Source organism: Condylura cristata, unplaced genomic scaffold (genome assembly GCF_000260355.1).
Source record: "Condylura cristata isolate star-nosed mole 26May11 unplaced genomic scaffold, ConCri1.0 scaffold00004, whole genome shotgun sequence".
Classification (NCBI taxonomy): domain Eukaryota; kingdom Metazoa; phylum Chordata; class Mammalia; order Eulipotyphla; family Talpidae; genus Condylura; species Condylura cristata.
In genome coordinates this window covers 64,286,734-64,314,656 of record NW_004567105.1, presented here as the reverse complement: position 1 = coordinate 64,314,656, position 27,923 = coordinate 64,286,734, and the positions used below count along the sequence as shown (strand labels likewise).

General features: G+C 40.9%; 1 protein-coding gene across 4 annotated transcripts; it reads left to right on the top strand.

Annotated features, from left to right (window-relative positions):
* Positions 1 to 26,698, top strand: TCAIM (T cell activation inhibitor, mitochondrial). Of its 4 annotated transcripts, none has more exons than XM_012735194.1 (11): positions 1 to 155; positions 5,753 to 5,822; positions 8,346 to 8,481; positions 9,986 to 10,139; positions 11,967 to 12,219; positions 16,125 to 16,247; positions 18,752 to 18,849; positions 19,116 to 19,207; positions 22,558 to 22,790; positions 23,337 to 23,468; positions 24,912 to 26,698. In XM_012735194.1, the coding sequence occupies exons 2-11, from the start codon at positions 5,794 to 5,796 to the stop codon at positions 25,150 to 25,152; spliced, it is 1,491 nt and encodes a 496-aa protein (XP_012590648.1). In that variant the 5' UTR covers positions 1 to 155; positions 5,753 to 5,793; the 3' UTR covers positions 25,153 to 26,698. The 4 variants fall into 4 exon arrangements, with proteins under 4 accessions (XP_012590648.1, XP_012590649.1, XP_012590647.1 ...); XM_012735195.1 differs by lacking the exon at positions 1 to 155 and adding an exon at positions 346 to 444 and having other exon boundaries at positions 23,337 to 23,342; XM_012735193.1 differs by lacking the exon at positions 1 to 155 and adding an exon at positions 346 to 444.
* The last annotated feature ends 1,225 nt before the right edge of the window (positions 26,699 to 27,923 follow it).

Below are 27,923 nucleotides of genomic sequence, written 5' to 3'. Positions count from 1 at the left end.
CCTACGCTCCTTGCCCTTCCACGGACCCTCAGGCCAGGCTGGCCACCAGCCGCCCCACCACCTTCCGACTCCCCGCCTAGTCCTTATCTCCGAATGCTCATTTGCGCCCCCTAAAGCTTTCGGCGGGGCGCGCGGAGCCCCAACCGAGCCTGGCGGTAAGACGCGGGGTGGGCACCCCAAAGCTGCGGGAGGGCGGGCGGTCACCTGGGCGCTGACGTCACGACGGAGCCGGCAGCGGCCCCGGGTTTCCCCCCGCGTCAGGGGCGCGCAGGCGCTCGGGAGAGGAAGGCCTGGCACGCCTCAGCCAATGACAGCGTGGTCTGCGGCCTCGTGCGGGTGCTCGGACTCACCTCGGGCCACCCGCTGGGGCAGGCGTCGGATGGAGGCCGGAGCTGTGCGCGCCCCGCTGGGATTTCAGGGGCGGAGGCTCGGAGAGCCCTGCGGGTAGGAGCCAGTCAGAGCCTGGCGTCCTGCGGGCGCGGACAGGCGGGGGGCGCGCGCTCGTAGGCCTGACGGGCCCCCCAGTGCGCATGCGCCCCCGCACAGCCCTGCGGGAGGAACGCTCATCCCTCCCCTTCCCCCCTCCCGGACCCGGTCGCAGAAGCCCCTCGCGGCGGACCCTAGCCGGAACTGTAAGGAGTGGGAGGGAGGGGCTCCATGTGTGCCGCTGGGCTGCTCGGGGCAGAAAGGGGGGTCGGGGCCGGCCACCTGTAGTCACCCGAGCTCTCGGTGCTAACTTTTCAAGTGCGGCAATGCCATTTCGCATCGGTTTAAACTTGTTTTGAAATGAGAAGCCGAAAAACGACTTAGGTTTTGTTGTTTCCGACTATATTTCTGCGAAGGTTTTGACTTAACCATGTGAGATTGTTACGACTCAAACCTCACAGCGGAGGATTTAGGAAGAGGAAGCTACATATTCTGCTATTGCTACAATTCATTAATTTATCTAAGAAGTTATCCCTGCTTTTTTTTTTTTTAACTCTTTCCTGGTCTCTTAAGATGTTTTCAACTGAAAAGAATTGAAAAGTTAACTGATTTTCTCTCTCCTTGATGTAACAAATTGCTTTCTTAAACCTTCAAGAGTTACTAAGTAAGGCAGTATAAATCAGTCAGGGTATTAACTTTTTTAAGTTACTTTCAAATATAAATTGTGCCAAATGGTCAAAGATCATCCTAGGACCAATCTGTTTGGTGATCACGATTAGTTTCTATAGCAGAGTAATTTAAGTACAACAAATGAACACCTTCCCATCGTTTTCGATCTCTTTCTACTAAATTTGACTTGAAACTACACAAAATTAAAATCAAAATTTTACGAATTAGAAGCTAATATCACTGTTAGTGGATTACAGCAACCGTTTACAGAGGTTTGTGAGTGAACTGTGCCCTCCCCTCCTTACCACCCTCTCCTGAGAGGTCACAGTTACCTGAGAAAAGACCTTCCGAAAGTCCAGGTGTGCCAGCTGGGGATTTCCCATAGCACTCTGCACGGCTCTGTCATTTCACTTGCTGTATTGTTTTATTACTATCTACTTGCGTCTGTTTCCCACTTCTCTCTCCTCCAGATTGTAGGTTTTTGGAGAAGTGGAACCGTGTATAGCCCGACTTGTTAGGTGCTTGGAGAATGCCTGCTGAATTGGGTGAAGAACTCAGAGTGCCTCCCTAATCTCATAAAACAGTGTGATCTTTTTAGTTGCTTTGTAACGTACCTGTGCTTTTTTTGAAGAGTGAATGAAAATTTGTGTTTTTATTACTAAGCAACTGCAAACTTTCTTTTGTCTTTGAATAATGAAAATAAACACCCACACTTACTTGTTCAGATAAATTCTGTATTTTCCCTGACGTTTGTGAAATGAAGTCATTTATTTGTACGTTTGACTTGTCTAGAACTAAAAAAAGTTCTGTTTTTTTAGAACTTTCAGATCCTTTATTTCTATCATTCTGTTTTCCAATTCAGCATGCAATGTTGTGTTTACAGCATGTTCTAGCTATATATGTGCATATTAGGGGGAAGAATTCTACAGTTTTTATACAACCTGAATTATATGATAATAATTGTTGCCCCTTTTATAAATTTTCTATGTGCCAGATATTGCTACCCCTTTATGTACATTATTTTAAAATTAACAAAAATCATGTAAGATAGTGTCTACTTTCATGTATATTGTACTTCTAGAAATGTATAAAAGTCCATGGTGAGGTTCCATATTCAGAGAACTAAAAAATAATCTAAATGTTCTAGATGACACCCCACCTTTTAGAAGGTCTTTAATGAATATTTCCAGAATGGTGTTAGATGTATCAACCAATACTTTTCCTTAAATACATAGTCCACATATCTTTAGCTTGGTGAACATATGATAACATAAGCTTGTTATTTCATTTGTATTAAATTCATTAGTCTGTATTTCTAGGATTAGAATGCAGTTTCTCCTTTTTAAAAAATAAAGATAAAATTCAGTAAAGTATTCATTAAATAGACTTTTTTTTTACATTACTGATAAATCTGACCAAATTCCCATCTAGTAGTCTATAGCATCATGCCAGCTCAAACTGTTCTCTCAGTTAATGAAAAAAAATAAATTTCTAACTAAAAGGAGCAGTTATGCAGGTGTAGATGCTGTCGTGGCATATACATTCCTGAAGTTCTGATATTCTTTGAGAAAATACACTGGAATATGGGGTTTGGAGGTGGTAGGGAAATGCTCATCACTCTAAACAAGATGACAGGTGGAAATGTCTACTTTATTCATCCGCTTCCTAGATTGCCTGATGTGGTGGGAAATGCTGGCATATCTGAAGCCATTAACCTGTGCTTCTTGAGCCAAAGGGACAACGGCTGGGGATTTTCAAGTCTATCCTCACCGTCTCTCCAGACTTTCTAACTGCAGATAGCCCCCCTCAGATGACTTCAAACCATTATCATGGTGGGCAGGGGGGGGAAGAAATGCATATGCTGTACGAGCATTTCCTATATTTACCTAGCACACATAAGCAACTTCACATCAAAGGGACCTTTTGTTTTTTGTGGAATAGACTGTACTTCAACCATCTGTATTTAGTAGATGAGGAAACAATTTGGGGAAGTAGAGGACTTGACCTTGCTGACACAGCTTGTCAGTGCTGAAGTCCAGATTTGAATACTGCTCTCAGGACCCATCTCCCCCACCAGCCGACCACAGTGGCGACTGCCTTCTCTGACCATGTCATGTTAATTTAAAGCACCTTTGCCAGGTATTGAATAGGATCAACAGAGTCTGCTAGAAATAAAATGTAAGCCACAGGTGTAATTTTACTCTAGTAGTAAATTGTAAAAGACAAAGCCAAGTTGGGTTTTACTTTTAAAAAGCAAAAAGAGGGCCCTCTGTGGTGGCACAGTGGGTTAAAGCACAGCACTATGAAGCTATTGAAGCGTCTGCAGCATGAGTTCCATCCCTAGCTAGGCGGGGTGACCCATATGACATGGCAGACCTCTCCTGACCCACCCAGTGTACAAGAATACACTGCTCCCCTCAACAGTGTATTTCAGTGGATCTGCCTGTTCTGCTCCCCATTGTCTCACCTCCCACACCTCTGGCCTGTGCTCCTGTTCCATATCTATAAATTTTTTTTTAAAAATCCTTTAAGAATAAAATCAAAAGCAAAAAGAAACAAGTGAGCTTAATTTTAATGAATTCTCATTTCAATATCTAATCACCATTAAAAGTATTAATGATATACTTTACATTCTTTCTTTGTACTAAATCTTTAGCATCCAATGAGTACTGCACTTTTGAAACATCTCAATTCAGAATGGCCATGTTCAGCTGCCCGCTCGCCTCCTGGTGGCCTCGTACACAGCTGGGCTCATTCTTACTCCACTGACTATGAATCTTTTTAGGGAATAGCCTCCTCACCAAAAAAAGCTGCCAGAAAACAACTAACTCTTAACCTATATAAACCTTTTATTTTTTTAAGTTTTGTTTTATAGATCTAGAAAGCATGATTTAATTATACATATACTGGGAAATGAAGGGGCTCAAGACAGGCCTCCCTAAGAGCTACTCCCTTTGGTGGATGGTTCATGTAGAGCGGAACTCAAACCATCCGGGCCAGCTCAAGAGAAAGTTTTACCGCTCCCTGAACTACCTAGAAAAATGGGATTGAGGGTCTTACCCAGAATTAGGGATACTACCAGAAATAACCTTTCCATTTGAGTAAGATATCTGTCAGAACAAACATCTAATTACCAGACATCTGCCTTGATGGTTTGAGTTGCCACCCTTCCTTTCTTAGCCCAGGATGGATGCCATCTCACTTTGCTGCACGTCCTCAGCCTCTCATGTCTAGGGGGGCTCCCTGTGCGTACAAAATTAATTAACTTTTTCTCCTGTTAATCTGTCTGCTGTTAATTTGTTTATTCAGTCAGCCCAAGAAGAACCAAGAGACAGAGGAGAAAACTATCCCTCCTGCCCCACAAGAACATTTTATTTTCAGTGGGAGAATTTATTGTCACAGTTTCAAATACTGATGTCCCTTATTAGTCATTCCTCAAAGTTGTTTAGCTCTATTGTGTAATTACAAAATAGCAATGAATGAGTAATCTTTCTGGATAACTAAAGCCAGTATTTTAAGGGAGAAACCTTTAACTTAAAATATTTTTGACAAGTATTTCTAAAACATGCTTCTTAGTTCTCTGCACAATGTTCTTTATGCTTTTTCTTTGAAAATCACTAAAGGATATCATGGTTGCTTCCAGATTTTGGCAATTAGGATTTTTTTTGTGTGTTCACTTGTCATCTGTTTATCTTCTTTCATGAGGTATCTATTAAGATCTTTGAAACATTTTTTAATTGTATTGTTCATTTTCTTATTGTTGACTCTTAAAGATTCTTTGTATATTTGAGACAACAGTCCTTTATCAAATAGGTATATCTTTTGCAAGCAATTTCTCTAAGACTGTGACTTATCTTCTCATTCTCTTACAGTGCACAAGTTTGTTTTTGTTTTGTTTTGCTTTGTTTTGTTTTTGTAATGAAGTTCTATTTATCAGTTCCTTAATGGCTTGAATCTTTGGTACTTTAGCTAAAAAGCAATCAGCATAGGTCATCTAGGTTTTCTCTGATGTTATCTTCTAGTTGTTTATATTTTACATTTAGGTCTGTGGTCCACTTGAATTAATTTTTGTGAAGGATGTTAAGTCTGTGTCTAGCTTAATTTTTCCTTTGTCCCAGCACCATTTATATCTTTGTTGCACTGTGTTGCCCGTTGCTTCTTTGTCAGAGATCAGTTGACTGTATTTATGTAGGTCTATGTAGGTCTGTTTTTGTTACATTTGATTTGTCTTTTGTTTCACCCCTATGCTCCATCTTAATTACCATAAACTATATAGTAAGTCTTTAAGTAGTCTGTCCTTTGTTCAGTGTTGAATTGTCTATTCTGAGTTTTAGCTTCTTCATATAAACTTTGTATGTGACATACCTACAAAATAATTTCCTCGATTTGAATTGGAATTACATTAAATTTATACATCAAGTTGGAGAGAATCAGTATCTTGACAGTCTTGAGTTTTCCTATTCATAAGCATGGAATATTTCTCTAATTCTCTTTTAATTTCTTTCATCAAAGTTTTGTAGTCTTCCCTCATATAGATCTTACATAATTTTATTAGATTTATACATATTTCATTTGGGGGAGTATTAATGTAAATGATACTGTGTTTTAATTTTACATTCCACTTGTTCATTACTGGTTATCTGTTTGATTTTTTAAGCAATTAAGGATGCCTAGAAGTTGACATATTTTTATTGAGAAATGTTTTGCCACCTGAGACCTGTGAGGAGGTAAGCTTCATGGCCCACTCTGTAATTAATATGGGGGAAATATGTTTTGCATTTGGTTGATTTCAAACTATTGTTGTTTTTTTTATTCTAAGGTTACAATATAGGGAAAGAAACAAAAAAGAAAATTTATACGAGCATCCAGGTCCTCCAACAGCCCATTCACAGATGGTGAAAAGAATACTGTCTTTCAAAATAATCCAGTGTGAATTTTTTTTAATTTAATAGTTTATTTTTACTTCATTTTGTGCCTTTTCAGTGTGAAATTTTTAAGAAGAAAATTGTCAAGTTTGTTCTCAGCACGATTCTTATGTAATCTTTAAGTCCATTGCTATCCTATGGAAAACCACTTTATATTTGAATTACATAGTAAGATCATTTGACTATTATAGTTTCCATTTGAGTATGTATAATCTAAAACCCGTCTACTTGAAAAAATGATTGAAGGAGTCCAGTAATATAAATTTAACTGGCATACTGATAGTCATATAAGATCAGAAGCTCTGTAGAGAAAGGGGACCATTGTGTGAATAACTAACTAAACAGTTACTCAGACATTAAGTTTAATTCTGGCTTCTTGGTAGCCACATCAAAAAGGAAAATATTCATTTGGCCCAAGATACAATTTGACCTGTTAGGTAAAAATAATATGTCAAGTATAGGTTTCTAAAACAAATGTAGCAAGTTACTGCCTTTAAATAACTATTCTGGGCCCTCCCTGGTGGCTCAATAGGTTAGGCCGCAGCACTGCAAGCTAGCTGCAGCCGCTTCAGTGCAAGTTCAATCCCCAGCCCCAGAGGTGACCCACATGGCACAGCAGATCTCTCCTGTCTTGCCTGCTGCTCCCCTCAGCAGTGTATTTCAGTAGATCCACCTATTCTGTACCTCACTCTGTCTCTGGTGAATCCTCTCAGTTCTGTACGTACAAATGTATGTATGTACGCGTGTGTGTGTGTATAAATACATGTGTGTATATACATGTGTGTATAAATGAATACATTTATGTATGTATAAATACATACATACATACATACATAGCTGTTCTATATGTGACTATTTTCAGCAGTCACTGTTAAGAGGAAACAGACTTTCCACCAGCTGAGTATATTACAGGGGTGATCAAAGGGAGACTTTCTCTGAATTCATGACTCAAATTCCCTTTTTTTTCCTAAAGTGGGAAAGAAAAGAGAGAAAGAGATGGAGACAAACTGGGATACTGGGGAGTCTCAGGCAGCGCTTCTGGCTGTGGCAACACCCTGCAGTGGCAGCCTTTCCGCGCCCCCAAAGGGCAGTGCAGGGCCCCTGCGTCCGAGTCACCCCTGCCCTTGCAGCTTGTTGCTCCCAGACTTCAGCAAACTATTTTAATCATGTCCCATAAAAAGTTTCATAACCATCATTACCCTTGCCACACATGGTATCCAGTGATATTTTCTGTTCTGTGTTTTGTTTTTGTTCTTAATATGACTCACAGCCCAGTAGATTGATTTCATGGCTCAGTGATTTCTGGAAACGCTGCTATAGAGCAATGGCCTGCAAATTCTTTGCTGTTGATTAGAAATCAAGTGGCTTTAAGTACAGAAAAGACACCAGTGGTGGCATTCGTGACTTGTTACTACAGCCTGTGGCTTCCTCTTAAGGGCAGGGAATTGCTCCATATTTGATTGAAATTCAAAGCAATATTGCTGGCAGGAAACCATTTTTAGAAAAATCCATAGTTTGATCAATTCCTGGCTTCTCGCAGAATGGCCTGCCAGAATGAGATGTCAATTGTACTTCCCATGTGCTTGAGATGTTTACAATGTAAAGAAACCTGCTATTGCAGGGTCAGTACCATGGTCAATGGGTGACATGGGCCCACCACCTCGCTGTGCATGAACAGTTTCGGGGCAGGTGAGGCTGCTACTTCTGCCTCACACCCATGGGTGCTTGCCCCCACTGCAGCAGGGCCAGGTCGCTACACCACAGATCGCATGGCCCGCAGAGCCTAAAATACTCACTGGATGACTGTAGCAGGAAAAGCTGGTTGGCCCCGGGGCTAGTGGTTCTTTTTCCACAATTGAATCCTTCCCTGACATTATTTTATAGATCCAGATTTTCATGTGCTGAATATTTACTCAATTTAAAACATAATTCTCAAAATATTTTTCACTATAAAAAATGGCTATACTACTGGATATTGAGATAATTTCCTATATCATGTTCTTTTCAGAGAAGAAGTATTCATCATTTGTAGTAAAGTCAGTTAAAATTTCAAAGTAGACTTTTAAGGGGGTACTTTTCCATTATTACCTAATATCTTGTCATTTTGCATCAGAATATTCATATCCATTGTTTTTAGGAACCATAAGCACTCAGTGATTGTTCAAACTATAAATTTCAGGAAACCACCGTTGGGCATTTTGTTTCCTTCCTTATTTCTACTGTTTTGTTCATACATAGTAATCTCAATGTGACTATCACTTTAGGCAGTGGGGATTAGTATGTATGTAAGTGCCCCAATGAGTAATAAAGCCACTTTTTTAAAAGGTTATGTCTAGAGAAGATATTTCCACACTGGTTTCCCTCCTCAAGAGCTTTATCAGGAGCTGAAGCTGTCAATGCTCTGAGACCGTTCTATTTTGCGGTACATCCAGATTTCTTTGGACAGCACCCCAAGGAAAGGGTAAGTTTTTTTGACTTTTAATCTGCTTTTCTGCTTAGTTTATCTTTCATACTATACAATAGAGTATTCTATAACATTTCCTCTTTTGTGATGATATAATCAGTGCTTTGAACTAATGTGAAGTATAGATACTGAAAGTAGAAAGTGTAACTACTATTTTTGATGACAGGTGGTATTGTTTATGCTCACAATGAAGCTCATGTAAACTCTTTAGAGATTCATAATCGTGTTTGTGGTCCCAGTTTTCAGAATAAAATTGAGGGTTGGAAAGAAAAGGTAAGGCCTCTAGTATCATTAGTCCTTGTTTGAAGGAGGGTCCAGGAAGACTTCGCTGGCCCTAGTGGAGTTCCCTCAGTAGGGTGTAGCTGGCCCACTCCCCACAATGGCAGTTAGCATGTGCTTCTGTTTCTCCTCTCACTAAAATGTGACTCCATGAAGGAGGTTCACTCTTGTCCCCTCATATTCAGTTCAGTCTTCTCCCACTCTACGGGACATGCTTGCTGCTTTTCTGAAGGGAATTAAGTTCCATCCAGTGATGGCATCAGGCCAGGATCTCAAAGTGAACCCCGGAGTTGCATTTACTCTCTCCACTTTAATTCAGTTTCAGAATATGCAAAAACATGAGTAAGTATCTAAAATCAAAATTAAAAACAAAGTTTACTCAGAAGTCTCACTCCCATCCTTACATCCTCTATCCCACTTCTACTAATTTCCTTTTAATAACCATGTTTATTATTCCGCGGGTGGCTAGGCCTGTCCTTTTTGGCAAAAATAGAAACACATATCAAAAAATAATGATTTTGTTTTACACTCACAGAAAATGTATCTCAGCTATTTGTATGTATTGTGGCTAAAAACAGCATCTTATAATAAACAGACAAAAATAAGCTGTGCCTATTTCAGGTAACACTGTGTGTCATTGCTTTACTGTGATAAGAAGCACAGTTATTATATGTGCCATTTTGTGGAGCTGTTCTTTCACTAAAGGACTTTTTTCAAAAAAAAAACTTAACAATATGTTCTAGTTGTATAGTACTCCCTTGCAAGGATGTACCATAAATCAACCAATCTCTTCTGGATGGGCATTTTAAGAGCCATTTCTTTGAGAGAAATTAGCCCTCTTCTATGAAATAATTTGCAAAAACTTTCTCCCGGTTGGCTGTCTATAGACTGCTTGTGTGTGTGTGTGGTTTTATATGTGTGCTTTTAGTTTTGAAATTTTTTTATGTAATTGGACTTATCAATCTTTTATTACTTTGGTATATTTGTCATAATTAACCTTCTTCCACCTAAGCTATAAAAGAAGTTAGCCATGTGTTCTTTATTTCATCCATATGGAGTTCATTCTGTTACATGTTGTAGAATGTGAATCCAATTTTATCTTTTTCTCAAGAGCTCTGCTACCCCAACATTTTTTAATGTTGAGTTATTGAATATCCCCAATAATATACTTAAAAAGTCAGGATAAAATTTCTGTTGTTTCTGTTTTTAATTTTTTTCCTAGGAAATCAATGAGAATTCTCTTAAGAGATTAAGTGCCTACTTAGAAAGCCTTCAGAAGCCAGGCTTCAAGTCTTTGAAACCAACTCAGCTTACATTTTATGTAAGAGTAACAGACCAGAATTCCTCTGATGGCCAGGAACACTTTAGTACTTCCGGTACGTTTTATTACTTCTAGTGCATCCCATGCAAACTTCATGTTAAATGTGTTCATGGAATCTGATGTTCATAGTAAGATATCCAGAATGATACCATTTGTACATTAAAAAGAGACCATTCAAACTGTGGCTGTGTGTAAACATATATATAATGTACACACGTAGGCACACAGGAAAGGTCTAGAGCAGCACTATCCACGAACACTTTCTGTGATGACGCAGATGTCACACACCTGCACTAATACCACAGGCACTAACCCCATGTGGCTATTGAGCATTTATATATGGCTAGTATGGTATGACCAAGGACCAAATTTTACTGACTTTCATTTAATTACCATATCAGATAGTATATGTCTAAAAGCATACTATGTGTTACATAAGAGATTATGTCTGGTAGAAATTTGAGGTTGTGTGCTTGTTCACATAAAACCTTCATTTATATATGTATACACATATGGAACTGTTGCGTCGGGCAACCCACATTGATAGAGACAGGAGTTGTGGAGCAGGCTACATAATGCAGGATGCTGCTGACGAGCAAGATCCTGGCCTTTTTACTGATAAACCAGTCATAAGGCATTAGTCATATGAGGAAGTAGAAAAGGAGGGAGAAGTAGAAGAAGCAGGGGAAGGGTGGAACTGTACTTCTCATCTGCTGATAGCTTGCTATTAGCTCAAGCCTCTGACTCCCCAGTCAGGATTCCAATCTTATCAACAAGGCATTCCACTGATCGCTTCTGGGGTCCTTATACATCAGTCAACAGCACCCAGGGTGTTCCTGGTCATACCTAGTGATGCACACCCTGCCCAGGGTAGTCTAGCTTTATGCTCTTAATTGATGTGAAAGGCACCTTGTAGGGTTGGGCTCCTGTAACCAGGCCGTTCTGACCTTGTTTTAAGAATACAGAACTGTAGATAAGAAAATGGAGGCTGGATAGGCCACTTAGGATTAGCAGACCCACCTGTAATCTTAGGAAAGGGTGTACTTATTAATACTTGTGTACGTTTCAAAATATAATTTTTTTTTAAAAGAAAGAAAATAGTCATAGTGGAGAATAAACCTGTCGTGTTGCTAGCTTGTATGTAAGCCCCACTCCATCCCTTTTAACCTCCTTCAATCTGTATTTCTTCACTTTTGGAAAGAAAGATAGTTGATGGGAATATTGTTGAGAAGTGTTAATCTCAGCTACAACTACACTTATAAAACCCATTAAAGGGAGGGAAATAAACACTAAACAGTGAAAGTCCTACTGATAACAAGTCAGCACCCAGTATCGGCATATTATGAAGCACTAATTTTTAAACAATTAGGGGATTTTAAATCACTTCTCAAAATGATGACTTAGTAGCTAGTTGGGTGGGAACGTATGAGGACAGTCTCTTACAATCATAGAGAAAATTCAAGATGAGTTCCTGTCACCACTGAGATCAGAATTACCTGGCAGCCTCCTGCCAGCTCCCCGCCCACCTCCTGGAAACTCTCTATGGACTTGCTCCTAGGAGAGAATTTCCGTCTTTTACAGCAGGTAGACCAGACTCGGGAGCAGCAGCGAAAATACTGTGGATCCCCTTCTTGGGCTGGGCAGGCTTGATACCAAAGTAGGAAAGCAAACTGACAGCTAGAGGAATTCATGAAGATAAAGGCTGTATGGTATCTATTTTGAGAGGGAAGTCGATTTCTGCTTACAGATGATTGCCCGTGGGCTGAATCTAAATTGGTAATGGAATGTTTTGAAGGCTTTTCAGCCAATATGTGCGTGAAAAATTATTTTTAAAGTAAAGTAAATAAGCGTCTGTATTAATTGGGGTAATTATGTTCTCTAGGATTTCGAGCAGTCAGATTTACTTTGCATACCAGAGACCTGCTAAGCACAGTGTTACATATTCTCAACTGCTGCAGCTTGTCTGTTGAACACGTCCAAAGCCTGAATACTAATGTGCATTCCCAGTCTCTCAAAGAGGCTAAAAGGATGCCTGACAGGCCCATCAAATGGGACAAGTCTTATTACACCTTTACTGGATTCAAGGACCCTCACGAAGACCTTGAACAAGTCTCGAGAATGGAAACAACTCTAACGTATGTAAAAGTTCTTATTTAACAAAATTTGTTTGTAGTTCATATTTAAAAGCTAGCTCTGATTTTCCAGGAAAAGCAATTCTATCGATATAGTTGATCTCGTAAGCCATTATGAGTACGGTGTTTCATGTTTCTTACTTAATTGCCAGAATACTGCCAATTCTTTTTAATTTTTGGCTTTTTGATATGTATAGGAGATTGTATTAAGTTTTAAAAATTCTGCTCCTCAAGTTATTCTGGGTATAGAGAAAGAATTCCTAAAGCTATAAAAAGTGTTAAGCATCTTCATGTGGTATTTCCAGTTTCTTCGGAGAATTCAATAGTACGTTACTTTAGTGTCATAATCCACACATGATAGAAGTACATAGAGACCACATTTTAAAATATCTGAAACACATTGAGAAAGAATACATTTTAGTTATAAAAGCCATGTACAAAATATTTATAACGTGCTATTTATCATTAATGTTATTTGATTAAGCCATTTCTGAACTTCCTAAGACGAGGCACGTCGCTGTCACTAGGGTCCATGGCTTAGCAGAGGGCGCTCTCCTTACCGCGCAGTACTTACGCTCCATGGCCCACGGCAGAGTGTCTGCCTGTGGGTGACCTGCTAACTCAGGAATGCCTCTCTTGTTATCTAGTGACGTCCCAAATAAGACTGAAGAGACAGGAGGTAGCAGAGTCCAGAACAGAAAGGGAAACAAGCAGCTGTCCCAAGGCATGTGTGTAGGTGTCTGTCCATCTGTCTCTGAGTGACAGCCTGTCCCTGACATGTCTCTGTTCCTTGTGTAACTGAGGGGTAAGCACAGCCCTGAGCATGCAGAATTTAATTGTTAAGATTCTCTTCTGTCAACAAAACCAAGAGGAGAATACAGCTTCAGGAATGGTAACAACAGGTCAAAAGTAATGAGACGGTAAGATGTGGGGTCCAGAATGTCCACACACAGTTGGGAGAGACATAAATTGCAGGATGTGAACACTATAGCATTGGACTCACTTCTACATGGTGTGTCTGCGTAGATGCTGCATAGACTGTTTCGGGATTTTGTACTCCTGAAACACTTCTGGACTTAGTGGACATCTGAAAAAATAACACAGTAAATTGCCTCCATACAATAGCTTGCCCCAGGCTAGCCCTGGGCAAGGTGGCGGAAGGGGGAGGTGGGCAAAGCTCAGGCAGACAGTCTCGCGGCATGCACTGGCTTTCCTGGTTTATAGGTTAATTTAGTGTTTTCAAATCGCAGAGTTTAACAAAATGTAATGACTTAACATATCAAAGTTGTTCTGCTTTGATTTTTTCTTGAAAAGTGTTTAAATATATTTTGTGAGTATAGGTGTTGTCGTAATATTGCTTCTCAAAATTCTTGGGGGCCGGTGTGTGTGCTGGATTCATGCTACTTCTGACTGTGAGTTGCTGCAGTTTGGATCTTGGCTCACCTTTTCTTCTTCAACACTTGAAAAACTGAACTTCTCTTGAGATGACTGAAAGATTATTTAACTCAGCAGCATCCTTACCCTAGGAACTAACCCAAACATCTTCAATTTGCAATCCAGCTTTAGATCCTTATGCATGGTATTACCATTTTCATTTTATTTAACAACTTTCTTTTGGCCTCATTCCATTGTCACCTTTTTCCTTTTCGCCTGGATCTTACAGCAATGCATGCATTCTTTATACTATTACAGGCATGATGAAAACATTTTATTTAATCAAGACAAGATCAGTAAACAAATTGACCACTGTGAGATACCACTTCATAATGCCCTCAGCTGGCTGTAATCAAAAAGAGAACAGCAAATGTTGACAAAAGTGTAGGGGAAAACAGATGTCCACACAAAAACTTGTTCACAGTAGCATTATTCATCATTTCCAAAAAGTGGAAACAACTCAAATGTCTGTCAACCGATAAATGGTAAGCAAAATGAGCTACATTCATAAGTGGAATAGTATTTGGCCATAAGAATAAACACAGGATTGATACATGCTAGCACATAGTTGAACTTTGAAAACATGACGCTCAACGAAAGAAGCTGGTCCAATGGACTGTTAGCACTCGATTCCATTTATGTGAACTGTCCAGAATAGATCCATCATTAGAGCCAGGTTGGAATAATAGTTGGCTAGGAGGACTGGAGTGATTGCTAAGGGGTACATAATTTCTTATCAGGGTGATGAAATTGTCCTGAAGTTGATTGTGGTAGTGATCGTACAACTTGAACACACTAAAAATAAGTGACTGTTAACACCTGTTATGTTATGGTAAAGCTTTTAAAAAACTACTACTGTTTTGTAAAAAACCCATATTAGTGATTACTAAGTAACACCTTAGAAAACTTCATTTTTTAAATGTTTTTTATATATGTAGTCAGCATTTCTTAGAGTTCTGGACTTATGAAACTAAAGGGGTGACCTCAGCTCTACATGAGTATAAGTCAAACTGTGCCTAGCCAGGGTGGCAGTCTGATGTTTCTGGGCCCCTGATTCTCTTTCAAGGCACAGTCACTCAGGTCTTAAATTTTGAAAGCTCTCAAATGGTTCAACAATTTTATAACTATTTACAAAATAAGTACAAAGTTATTTTAATTAATCATTGAAACAAATTGTGAGTTCTTTTAATATAAGAATGGACCCTCACACCTATTGAAAGTGTGTTAAAGAAATTAAATATATGGGTTACTAATACTGCAGAAGCCAACGGGCATAAAAAAATTGCAAAAATGTGTCCCATGATGACCTTCATCTGACTTGTTAGTTTTACTGATTTGAGCAAAATCCTGACATACAGGATGGCATCTCTCATACATCAAGCACCAAAATTATAAAATTCTTTTTTTCCCCAGTTTGTTTTTTTTTTTCATCAATTCAAAAATAGACGTTTTCTAAGTTCTTAAAAATATTAACCTGGAACTTTTTTTTTTTTTAAAGATAATGGATTAGTACTTTTTTTTTTTAAGATTTATTTATTTATTCATATAGAACTGGGGTACAGGCTAGAGATGCGGAGGGTGAGAGGACTCACCAGAGACAGAGCCGGGAGCAGAACAGGCAGATCGACGAAGTACACTGCTGAGGGGAGCAGCGGGTGGGTCAGGAGAGGTCTGCCGCGCCATGTGGTCACCTCCGGGGCAGGCGGGATCGAACTCAAGCGGAAGTGGCTTCAGCTTCTTAGTGCAGTGCTTTAACCTGCTGCGCCACCAGGGAGGACCGAACTTAACTTTTTTTTTTTTTTTTTTAAAGATTTATTTATTTGTGCATACAGAACTGGGGTACAGGCCAGAGGCTCAGGGGTGGTGAGAGGCTTCACCAGAGACAGAGTGGTAACAGAACAGGCAGATCGACGAAGTACACTGCTGAGGGGATCAGCGGGGCGGGTCAGGAGAGGTCTGCCACACCATGTGGTCACCTCCGGGGCAGGCGGGAATTGAACTCATGCAGAAGCGGCTTTAGATTCTCAGTGCTGTGCTTTAACCCGCTGCGCCACCAGGGAGGGCCCGAACTTACCTTTTTAAATCTCTTTTATTGCTATTTTGACGTACTGCCAGACTTAGAGAACATCTGTAAGAATAATACAAAGAATTGCCTCCATGCAGATTCCCCCAAAAGCTGACACTGGGGCGAGGCGGGCAGGAGAGGAGTGGAGGTAGGGAAAGCTCAGGCAGGTAGTAGAGGCTTCTGGGTAGCGTTAACAGGGCCACCAGAGGGACAGTGGAAAGAGGGGACAGAGAGGAACGACTGCAGGTGGGTTAGAGCTTTGATAGAAACTCATTGTAACATTGGAGCAACTTTAAGGTCATGCATATGTCTTTTAATAGTAGCGGTATCTGCCGTAAGGTTAGTATTGTTAGTATTGGTAAGTGTTTATAAATATACATATTTCTAGTGTTGTGTTTTTTCTCTCTAGGTCCTGGTTAGATAACAATGGAAAAACTGCTTTTAAAAAGCTGAAGAATAGTTTGCCACTTAGAAAAGAACTAGATCGCTTAAAAGATGAGCTGTCTCATCAGTTGCAACTCACAGATATCAGGTAATAAAAAGAGAACCTAATTTAGAGATTAAAATAAACATACATTATCTATTGGTAAAGCTTTCCAACACTTAAGTGTTTGCATCTTTAATTGTTCTGGTAATAAGGTTTTCAGTTATCTTTTTATGGAAGTCATCAAGTGTTCATCTATATAAGAAAGCTATTATCAATTTCTTGTTTAAAATAGTAAGGTTCATATCATGACTTTTTTAGCACAAGTTTTTTTGTTGTTTTTTTTGCAAGAAAATTGTCATTTTCCATATACACATAGTATATTTAAAATTTTTTCCACATCACTTAAGATTAGTATTCGGGTTTAAAAATAATAAAGAAAAAATGGATGTTGAGTCGTTGGTCTGTCGTGTAGCGTGACTCGTTAAGTAAGCTGTTATATGCTGCTGACAGCCGATGAAGTACTCAGCTGTGAACAGAGACTGGGAGTCTAAATGAATTTGCAGCAGGTGCGGGCTGGCAGGAGAGCGCAGCTCTGCCCCCGGCCCAAGGCCCAAGCTAGCGCGCTTGTGTTGCCTACACAAGTTAACAAGTTACTGCTGGAACAAGTTTTTCTAGTTAATAGGGGTTGTGCCCGCAAGCATGTCCTCAGAGAGTAGGAGTAGGTTCTGGAAGAAGTTCTGTTTGCAGAACTTCTAAGCTCTTGGAGCTCTGAATGCAGAGTAAACAGGTTCTCTCAGAACACTGGCTCCCATTAGGGCAGCAGGTTGCCAACAGTCATAAACCAGGAGATCACCATTGTATAAAGATACACACTGAAACTTCTGTGAAGGGAGATTCAAGAGTTGTTAAAAAGGAGAAGAGCCCGAAAATGATCGTCAGGCTTTGTGCCTAAGCATTCCTATGACTTTTTGCTTTAGTCAGTTTTATAGTTTTCAACCCTCATGAGCAGGACATTTTTCTTACACTGAACTAGAAGACTATTGGGGTGCCATATTCTCACCTTCTTCCTGTGCTTTCACAGTGCAGATAATATTTATATGTTCTGTTCTCATTGAAATCATAGTTATCTGAGATTACTCACATTTCAAAAGACAGTATTGAGACTCAGAGTGGGTATGGTGTTTGGATTTGTGCTGATAACTGCTCTTTTGTCATCACATGTATCGTTTGGGGGCCAAACTTTGATTCTAAGAGGCTTCTTCCACTTGCACAGTCTAGTAGTATAGACTTTTCTAACTAAAAACAAAATAGTAAGATCCTTTTTTCAAAGTTTATAAAATACATGAAAATAACATTTTCTAGTATACATGCTAAAAGTTTTATCAAATCAAACTGGGATTAAGAAAATGAAAACATTGAGATGGAAAAAAATGTACAAAATGATGTAAAAGTAAACTGTTGTAAAATAAAAAGAAAATGAAAACATTGACTAAATATTAAAAGAAACATTATTTTAAAATATTGTAGAGAAATTTCACAACTTTCATAACTTGATTCTTATTATGATATATATCAGTACATTAAGCCCATGTACACCAATGCTCTTGAGAATTCTCAGTTTGTAAAGAACATAGAGGTTCTGAGACTAAAACATTTGATGACCATGAACAAGACAGCTTCTTACCTTCCTAGAAATCAGCTCCCTCCCCACAACCCCCACAAATGCAAGCATCATGACTCCTGATATTGTCCCTGATCATAAGCAGCCTGTGTTAAAGACCACTTACTAATTAATAAAAACAGCCTGTCCCAGTACATAATTCTTTGAAATTATATCTTGATTTTTTTAATTGTGGATAAAGGAAAAATAACTGATTACATTTTATCAGAAATGACACTCATCAGAATTTAACTTTTCTGAGAGCTTGTTTGGGGTGCCTTCTTCACAAGCATCCTTCAGATGCTGTCCAATATATACTTCCTGCGGTCCAGGTCAATGTCCCCACTTTGTGTGAAAGAGAAACTGGGATGCAAGGAGCAACTTGTTCAAGGTCACAGAGCTGGTGAAGTGTGGGTTTAGAATTCCAAGGTGAGTTTCCTGACACGCAGCAGGCCAGAGCTTTTCCGTGTGCAATGCTGTCTGATGCACGTCATACCATAAGAGGCTATTTCACTGCTAAGAATTAATAGTCATTTGTAAAATGAGCAGATTACACGGTGCCGTCAAACTCATGTTCTCTAGAATAAGATAAAAAGGATCTTATAAGCATAACTGGAATTTCGAATTGAAATTTAAATCTTAAACCAGATTATCACCAGTTAACATGTGAAAAGATTTTTTTTCCAACTTTTTCCCCTTTTACCCTCTTACTTTAAAATAGAAGCAACAGGGTGTTTGCCTGTTTTAAATCCTTGGCTACCTAAACACAGTAGTATCATTTTGCCCCCGATAAGACACTTTTGATTTAGTTCCTTCACGAGAAATGAGCTAGCCCGGATACGTGTGTGCCTTCTGACGAAGCTCGTTGGCTTCCACGGGAGCCGGCGTGGGGTGAGTGCAGCCCTCCGGGGGCCGGGTGGTCACGCGCCTGTGTGCTCTGTTGAACCAGGTGGCAGAGGAGCTGGGGCATCGCCCACCGCTGCAGCCAGCTGCATAGTTTAGGCCGCTTAGCACAGCAGGACTTGGAAACACTTAAACATGCAAAAGGTAAACAATTTCCATTTTCTTTTAAAATATCCAACAGCTGCTATACCCACCTGTAAATTGTAGGGGGAAACTATTAACAGTCCTTGAGATGTGACTTTAACACAACTGCGTTTTTTAATCTGTTCCTTTGAATAAAAAGTGACATAAAATTAGCCTTTACTCTTCTACTGCGTTTAATCCTGAATTCAGACACGGAGTAACTGTTTGCACAATGCTGAATGAAGCGTCTCAGAACAGTGATCAGAGGGTTTGTGTTTTATCATCAGGGTGTACAATAATCTTTACAGACCGATCCGGAATGAGTGCAGTGGGCCATGTGATGCTAGGAACCATGGATGTCCACCATCACTGGACAAAAGTAAGAGAAAGCTTAAAAGTAAAACCAAACTATTTTTGCCGTTGGCATCCTTCTGTTTTAAGCAATGCTGTTATGTCAAGGAACTAAAAAGGTATTTAAACTGTAACTTAAGCTGTTTTTTGCTAAAATTCTTAAAATCACAGAGTGAAAATGATTTTTAAAATGATTTTTAAAACCTAACTGATTTTTAAATCAGCTTTTATTTAGAAATGTTGTAATCTTTTCTGAACTCCAGCCTAAGCCTGCATTCTCTTGTTTCCAAAGATTTATTGAGGTATAATGGGTGCACAATATTTAGTGTATATAACTGGATGATATTTGACACCTGTACCTGCTAAAAACCAGTCCGTAGTCGAGATTCAGCCATGCTACTGTGTGTCTCAAAAGTTTCTCTCTTATTGCCATACACCATTTCATTGTGCTGCTGTACCAGTGTTTGTCCACTTGCCTGTTGAAGGACCTTGGGTTGTGTCAGGTTTGGGCTGTTAGAAACAAAGCCCCTGTGTGGATGTCAGAACTCTGCTTGTTCGTGCACCTGGGCGAGACGGAGGAAGCAGCACCCGGCAGCCCGTGCTGCGCTGCTGTTAGTGTGTCTCTGTCACTCTGACGACCGCTAAGGAGCGCAGCGTAAATGGAGTGATTTAGTGGAGTGGCTTAACCAAGTTACTGCCGGTTCTGAAATGACTCTAAGTAGGGTTGGGAACGATGCAGCCATACAGGCGACTGCGAGGTAGGGTCATACTTACCTGTATTCTTATGAAAAATATTCACATATTTGTTTCACGTGGATTTTTATTCATGTTCCTCAAACGTGACTTAAGAATGCCCGTCAGCTATAGAGCAAGCATTTGTAGCTTGTTAATTGGCAGACTGGGCCAAAAGCTTAGTGACCTCTTTTAAAAATAAAGTATCTTGAAATTTAAAAAGAGAGATAATCACCATCTATAAATGTTGATGATGGATTGTTCAAATAAAATATTTACTAGAAAATACTTGCCAGCCACATATCTCACAAAGACTTTAAATAAAAAACATAGATTTTTACACATAAGATATATCTAAAAATACATCTAGAACGATCAAATCTTAACAGTAAGAAACAGTTTAACCAGAAAATGGGCCAAAGACATAGACTGATGTCACCAGAGGCCACACAGATGACAATTAGCACATGGAAAGATGTTCAGTATCAGGAGCCATAGAGAAAGGCAAATCAAAACTATAATAAAGCACTACCCACCGTCAGGATGGCTAAAGTGAAAGGGGGTGTCAGCACCAGTTGGCGGTGAGGATGCAGAAAGTCTGGAGCACTCGGCCTCGCTGCCGGAACCCCAGTGCTGCAGGCGCTCTGGCGAAGGGTCGGACCAATTCTCACAAAACTGAATGTGTGTTTGCCACATCAGTCTCAGACATTTCCACTAGAAAACTGAAAAACTATAAAATTCATATGAAATGTGCACACAGACATTCATAATAGCCCCCAAACTAGAAGAAACCACATGCCCTTCAGTGCGTGACTGGTTAAAGAAAGCTGTCAGTCCACTCAAGGGGGTACTGCTCGCACTGCAGAGGAAGGAGCCACTAGCGCAGCAGCAACCTAGGGGGATCTCAAGGGCCTTGGGCTTAGTAAAAAAGCCATTCTCAAAAGGCTATATACTGCATGATTCTATTCACCTGCCACTCTTGTGGTAATAACATTATAGAAAGAACACATCGGATGCCCTCCCTGGTGGTGCAAGGGGTCAAAGTGCAGCACTGTGAAGAGGTCCCCAGCCCCTGCCGCAGGAGCTCAGCTGCTCCCCTCAGCAGTGTGTTTCAGTCAGCCCACCTGTTCTGCTCCCCACTCTGTCTCTGGTGAAACCTCTCATCCCCTGCACCTCTGTGGCCTGTACCCCAATTCTTGTATGCATAAATATATGAATCTTTTTTTAAAAAAAGAACAAATTGGTGGTGGCCAGGGGATGGGGAGTGGGGGAACAGAGGTGACTGTGGCTATAAAAGGGTGGCATGAAAGACCCTTTTGATCAACCTTTTCTGAACTTGACTATAGTGTGTCAATACTAATGCCCACATGGAATAAAACTGTGCACACACACACAGACACTCAGGCTTGTAAAACTCATGAGTCTGAATAAGGTACATGAATTGTATCAAGGTCAATTTTCTGATTGTGACATTATGTAGTTTTAAAAGATGTTACCAGGCCCTCCCTGGTGGCGCAGTGGGTTAGAGCACTAAGAAGCTTAAGCCACTTCTGCATGAGTTCGATCCTCATCCCAGAGGTGACCCACATGGCGCGACAGACCTCTCCTGGCCCGCCCGCTGCTCCCCTCAGCAGTGTACTTCTGTCCCTGGTGAATCCTCTCACCCTCCGCATCCCTGGCCTATACCCCAGTTCTGTATGAATGAATAAATCTTTTTTTTAAAAAAAAAAGATGTTACCATTAGGAAAACTGGGTAAAGAAATGTGTGAATCTCATTATCAACAATACAATAAAAAAAGCTGCTTTCCACTGTAGTTACATTGACACATGACTAACCCATCGAGCAAAACATTGAAAAAGTAGGCAGAATTATTTTACACAGTGCTAGAAGTACATTATAAGTAATTAGTATATTTACACTGCTGACTGCTCTGATTATAGTTTTTGAAGCTTTTTGATCCCTCTGAAACTTGTGTAACCCAACTTTCTATGTAAAATCTGAGTCCTAAAATAGACCAGGAGTTGTAAAATATACATTTTATTTCTTTTTTGTTTGTTTTTAAAGATTTATTTATTCATACATACAGAACTGGGGTACAGGCCAGAGGTGCAGGGTGAGAGGACCTGCCAGAGACAAAAGTGAGGAGCAGAACAGGCAGACTGATGAAGCACACTGCTGAGGGGAGCAGCGGGCAGGACAGGAGGTCTGCCACGCCATGTGGGTCGGCTCCCTGGCCAGAGATTGAACTCGTGCTGCAGTGGGTGCTATAGCTTCACAGTGCTGCACTCCAACGCATTATACCACCAGCGAGGGCCCTACATTTTATTTCTAAGGCCCTTCTTTATCGTATCATTTAATCATATTAAGTAATACGTGTGTTTTACCTGAATATTTAAATGACAGGATGTATTTGGAAGGTTTTAGATCCTATCTAAAAATTCCTAAGATTTACAGTGGCTTTTATTTAATATCAGTATTTCTATTGATAGCATTACATTGTCTTTTTATCACTTACTTGAACTTGTATTCTAGGAAAATAATTTCCTGTTAAAATTTCCAAAAACATGTTTCCATTCTAAACAGAGCTATTTCTCAGCTATTTCAGTAATAGAAAACTTAATATTTTTCCTTTTTCAACATTGTAGCTTTTTGAAAGATTGCCAAGTTATTTTGACCTTCAGAGGAGGCTAATGCTTTTAGAAGATCAAATAAGCCATCTTCTAGGTGGCATCCAAGTTGTTTATATCGAAGAATTACAGCCAGTATTGACCCTTGAAGAATATTACTCTCTTCTTGATGTGTTCTACAACAGACTATTGAAAAGTAGAATACCTTTCCACCCTCGAAGTCTGCGTGGCTTACAAATGATCCTGAATAGGTAACTGTCTTAAACAGGGAAATTATTCTTATTCTTTCCCTTAGGTGGTTTGGGTGGGACCTGTATTGGATTTCACTGGGTGGCTCATGGGAATTTTAAAAAGCTTGTCATGGCTCTATCCATGACATTCTTTTATATGTTAGAAAACAGGATTGAAGGATTGAATCTCTATTCTGTAAATATATTGCCACTGACAGGGTTAAGCCAACCTCTGGAAAGCTCGTGTTGAGTCAGTGATCCACATTTCTCCCTCACACACTCCTTGCCAGGCACGGGGCATGGTGCTTAAGTGCCTTCTCCTTAACCTCATCGCCTCAGTGGTAGTGGGTTATCACCCCATTTCACAAATGACTGAGGTCACAGGGCTAGGAAGGATGTGGGTGACGTATGAAGTTTGTGTCTTTAGGGACATCAGAACTTTATGTCAATCTGCAGCACCTTTAAGGCAAGTCCCTTTTCAGTTAATCAGACTAATGTTCTCTTTGGGGCTGAGGCGCAGGGGATGGAGGAACAAATGTTTGTCCTTTCATGTATGTCTCTTTCCAGTGACAGGTATGCTCCAAGCGTGCATGAACTCGGGCATTTTAACATCCCAATTCTCTGTGATCCAGCAAACCTCCAGTGGTTTATTCTTACCAAAGCTCAACAGGCCAGAGAGAACATGAAAAGAAGAGAGGAGTAAGTGCTGCCACCCCTCCATGCCTTGTCATTCAACCCAGCCTGAAAATCCAGACATCGAAATTCACAAATGGGTATTAAACATAGGAGACTGACATGGAATATTCCATAGTTATTTATTCCCCATCTTGTTCTGCCAGAGATTGGATGTGACTGTTTTCTAAGTGCCATGACCTAATGATATTCCCACCGCGTACCTCAATCTGGGAAGCAGGGCTCGTTAATACAAATGTCAACTCTAGAGCAGGAGAAAAGATAAGACCATCAGAAAGAAATCCCCAGATGTGAAAGGGTGGCAACAGGTGCAAAATCATTACTTGAATCACGGGACTCCATTATTTAAAATTTGAAAGTAACTGATATACAGTAAGTTTCATCTGCATTTCAAGTAAATGAGAAAAAACTTTAGAGTTCAAAAATTATCTCAGCTTGTTGGCTATGCTGTCTCCATGCAGCTTGTGTCTTTGATGAAATCATGTTATAGCCCATGGTTTCCTCTTTTGTAGACCGTGGGACAATGCTGGGTAATGTTTTGCTCACCCAGGGAAGGTATTATTCCAAAGGGAGCTGCTTTTCTGAAGAGGTTTGGTTCCAGGTGTTTATTCCTTCCTCCATCATGTGCTATGACTGTGGTGTGCCCAACGCCAGCGCAGTTGCCAGGGATAGAAGGCCGAGATCCCGGCCCCTGGCCCTGAGTATCTCTGGTAGGAGATGTGAGCACTGTAGGGTGAGTAGTAGCCAGGAGCGGAGTGGAAAGATGAGCCCTCGGGAAGGGAGCCTTGCAGTTTTCTTTTATTCTCCTTACAGTTTCCCAAGCGAGGCTCCTGCTGGCCTGGTACACCTGTGAGGGTGTGACAAGGCTGAGTCCTCTTCCACACAGCCGAGGTTTGGGGGGTTGAATCCATGTACTAAAAGTGCATATCCTCAGCCACCTTCAGGAGAAAGTGTTGAAGCGCTGAGTCATTTCCCTCATGGGCCTTAACTCCAGCCCTTGAACACTAGATGTCATAGCCCTGGGCCAGGGGGAGGAGCTGATGGAGGAGCCAGAGAGGAAAGGAGCTACCCTCGCCAGTCTGCCTGGTCTGCCAGCAGCTGTTGATGGAGAAGGTTTCCAAGGCAGCACAGCCCAAGGGCTCCTCAAGCTGGATAGTCCTCAGTGCCTAAAAGCCGCTAGCCAAGGCCAGAGAGTTCTTTAAAGTGTGTGTTATTTTACCCCATGGCTGCAAAACAAAGATTTAAAAAGTACTTACAGAAACACGTGTGAAAATAAGCCAGTAGGTGCTGGTTGTGTGGTAACTGCCTTTCTAAGAGGTAAGGGGGCATTTGTGGATGCCATTTTCAGCACTGTGAGTAGAATATCTCAGCCCGATGTATAAAAGTATATTTACAGTTCTATTTGGTTATAATTTGTGACAATATTTTGTTTATTTTTTAACATAACAGATTAAAGGTTATTGAAAATGAATTGATGCAGGCTTCAGCAAATAAATTTTCTCTGGAAAAGTTCTACAAGGAGCCCAGCGTATCCAGCAAACAGATGGTGGACTGTTGTAAGAGACTTCTAGAACAATCACTGCCTTATCTACAAGGGATGCATCTCTGTGTTTCACATTTTTACTCTGTTATGCAAGATGGAGACCTTTGTATTCCTTGGAATTGGAAAAATGGAGAAGCTGTGAAATAACCAAAATCTGTATTATCTTTTAAAGAGATAGGAAACTGTTAGACTTATTTAAATCCATTTTGAAAAAACAGTGTTATTTGCGTATTATAAAAACCAAGTTTCTAACCACTGCTTTAAAAATAGACTTTTTAAAAAAAATTTTAACTTCTACTAAGAAGCTTGTTTTTAAAAGATTCTAGCTCCCAGTCTTACAATGTTTCTTACCTGACAGGAAGGACTGAGTTAAAAGATGTTAAGGTAAAAGAACATATTTTGGTGGTATGTTAAGTGAGAGCCTCTCCAGAGTTTTAAAGATAAACATATTTTTATATGAATCGATGTTGGTGAGTACAAACAGGCCTCACTCAGGCACTTCTAAATTAACAGCACTCACTCCCACGTGTGATGTAATTCAGCAAACACCTTTCTGGGTGCCCCCCTGTATCCACACACATGTATTTTGCAGCCAGCACGGACAGGTGATGTTCGAACAGATGGTGGATGGGTAGCAAAAATGAAGACAACTAAATTTTACCTAAAATAAGCAAAGAGAGAAAGCAATTAATGACTGAAAACCAGTGCGCAAAATATCCTCAGGTGTTTTGTGACAGAGAATTTATATCCGTTAAGTTTTCCCAACCCATTAAAATACTGTAACTCGTAGAGCACGAAACCAACAGTGCTTTACCAGTTTTGAATCATTCATTGAGGTGACTCATTTGTTTTCATGACAAATTTATCTAGGAAAAGCCTCGCTGATTTCCTGAAGTGTTTTAGAAGTAGGATCCAGTGCAGGTGGCAAAGACCAGTCAGGGTCCCAGTCACCCCTCTCAGTACGGTCCTCCTGCTCCGACCAGTGTCTGCAACACAGGTTAGAGCCCCTCAGAGCCACGTCTGGGCCACATCTGTGTGGGTCTTACACAGCCCAGCCTCTCTCACTGCTGAGTGTCCCCCAGGGTAACATTTTTTTTTATTATTACAAAGTTTATTTTTACATCATTTTGCACATTTTTTTTTTCCATCTTGATTGTAATCCCCGCGGGTTTCCCATCACCAAATCACCAGGGTAACATTTTTAACCAGGCCCAATCCACTTAGCCTGTTTCTCAAAAGGAAAAAGTGAATCCTGGTTTGGAGTCACTGTTTTGGTGACTCTTACTGCTAAAGATGAGAAAGGAACTTTCCCTGCAGTGGATTCAAAAGGAAAGATGTTACAAGTTGTTCTTGAAATATGTTTTTAATATATCTAAAACAGATTAAATTGTTTCAATTCAAAAGTGTGTTCAAAAGTGTTGATTTATAATAATTAGAATCGATGCATATTATACCTTTTTATCCATGCCTAACAACTGTACCTTTTTTTTTTTTCTAATGTAATAAATGTTGCCTATAAAGATTTTCCAGAGCCAGATGATGGGAGTAAAACAGTTCCTTAACGGTTACGTAAGAAAATCTATTGGAAAAATGGTTTCGGGTTATGCCATTTCTCAAGTCAACAAATATGGAATCCTCAGTAATATGCTTTGAAGTGGACTCTCTCGACTGATTGTTGCATAATAAAGCTACATTCATCAGATAACTTGTTCTTAGTCTTTATTAATAGTTATACAAATATGATGTATAAGAAATCACAGGACATTGGTGGCCTGCCTAGGCCTGTTGAACTCCTCTCCCAATCCATCGTGAAAAGGAAAGTTTTGTCCCACCTCTGAAAACTGCACAGGGTCAGGCCCTGCGAGCTACAAAGCCTCAGGTCAGAAATCCTCTCCCGAATCGCAGAGCCAGGCTCCCCAAGGGAAAACTGGCCCTCAGCTCACTGGGGCTGAACCCACTTTTCAGGCTGCCCCTTCCTGAAGACGAGTGTCCAAAGCCTCGTAGGTCTCCCTGGGCCCTTCTTCCTTCCTCCCCTAAGAGCCTCCACTCCAAGCAGCTGCCCTGAGCAGGATGGTGGGCCTTGAGGAGCAGCAGGTAGCACTAAAGGGCTGCTCAGGTCAGCTCACTGTGGGGCCTGTAAGCTCTGTGGGAATCCCAGCCACAGATCTCTGAAGTGAGCCCCTCCAACTCAGGGCACTGTCCCAGCGTCCTGGGGTTCCCACCGCCCCTACGCTAGCCCAGGTTCCCACAGAGGCAGCCACCTCACCTCAGCTACCCGGAGGGTTCTGTCCCCAGTTCACTGGAGTGAGGCAATTCTGGGCTCTTGGCGGGAAGTGGTGGGGATCGGATGGTCTCAGCAGCAGATTTGGCTTGTCCCCTCCTGGGTGCTCCCACGAGACGACTCTGTGTCCCCGCACAGATGCTGTGGGCCTTCAGTCCTCCAGCAGCAGCTCATTCACTTTTAGGAGAAACAGTCCTGACTCCACTCCCGATGCGGCCTTGCTACTTGTGAGCTAGGCCTGAATGACCCGCTACTTCCTAAAAGCAAAGTGTGTGGGCTTTGCTCTACTATTTCCCAAGCAAAGCAGCCAGTACACTCTGGAGGGAAGAGACACCTCGGCCTGTTCTGATGGCTGGGGTCTTGTGGTGAGGACTGAGGGTCGGCGCTGGGACAACCAGCCAGGTTTGGCTATAGTGTACCTCCCAGGCTAGGTTAAGTGGGCATTGCGGTACTATTGGCCCTGGGAGGGCCCAGCTCTGCTGTGCTCCCCACCTCCCTCCCCCCCAGTGTGAAACTGCACTTGGCTCAAGGCATAGGCTAGTTGGCAGGTCCCTCACCCCCCTCAACCAAGCGGTCTGTGGGAGCAGCACCCATGTCCCAGCCCAGGACTGTGTCTCACTATCCCCCAGAAGGTTGA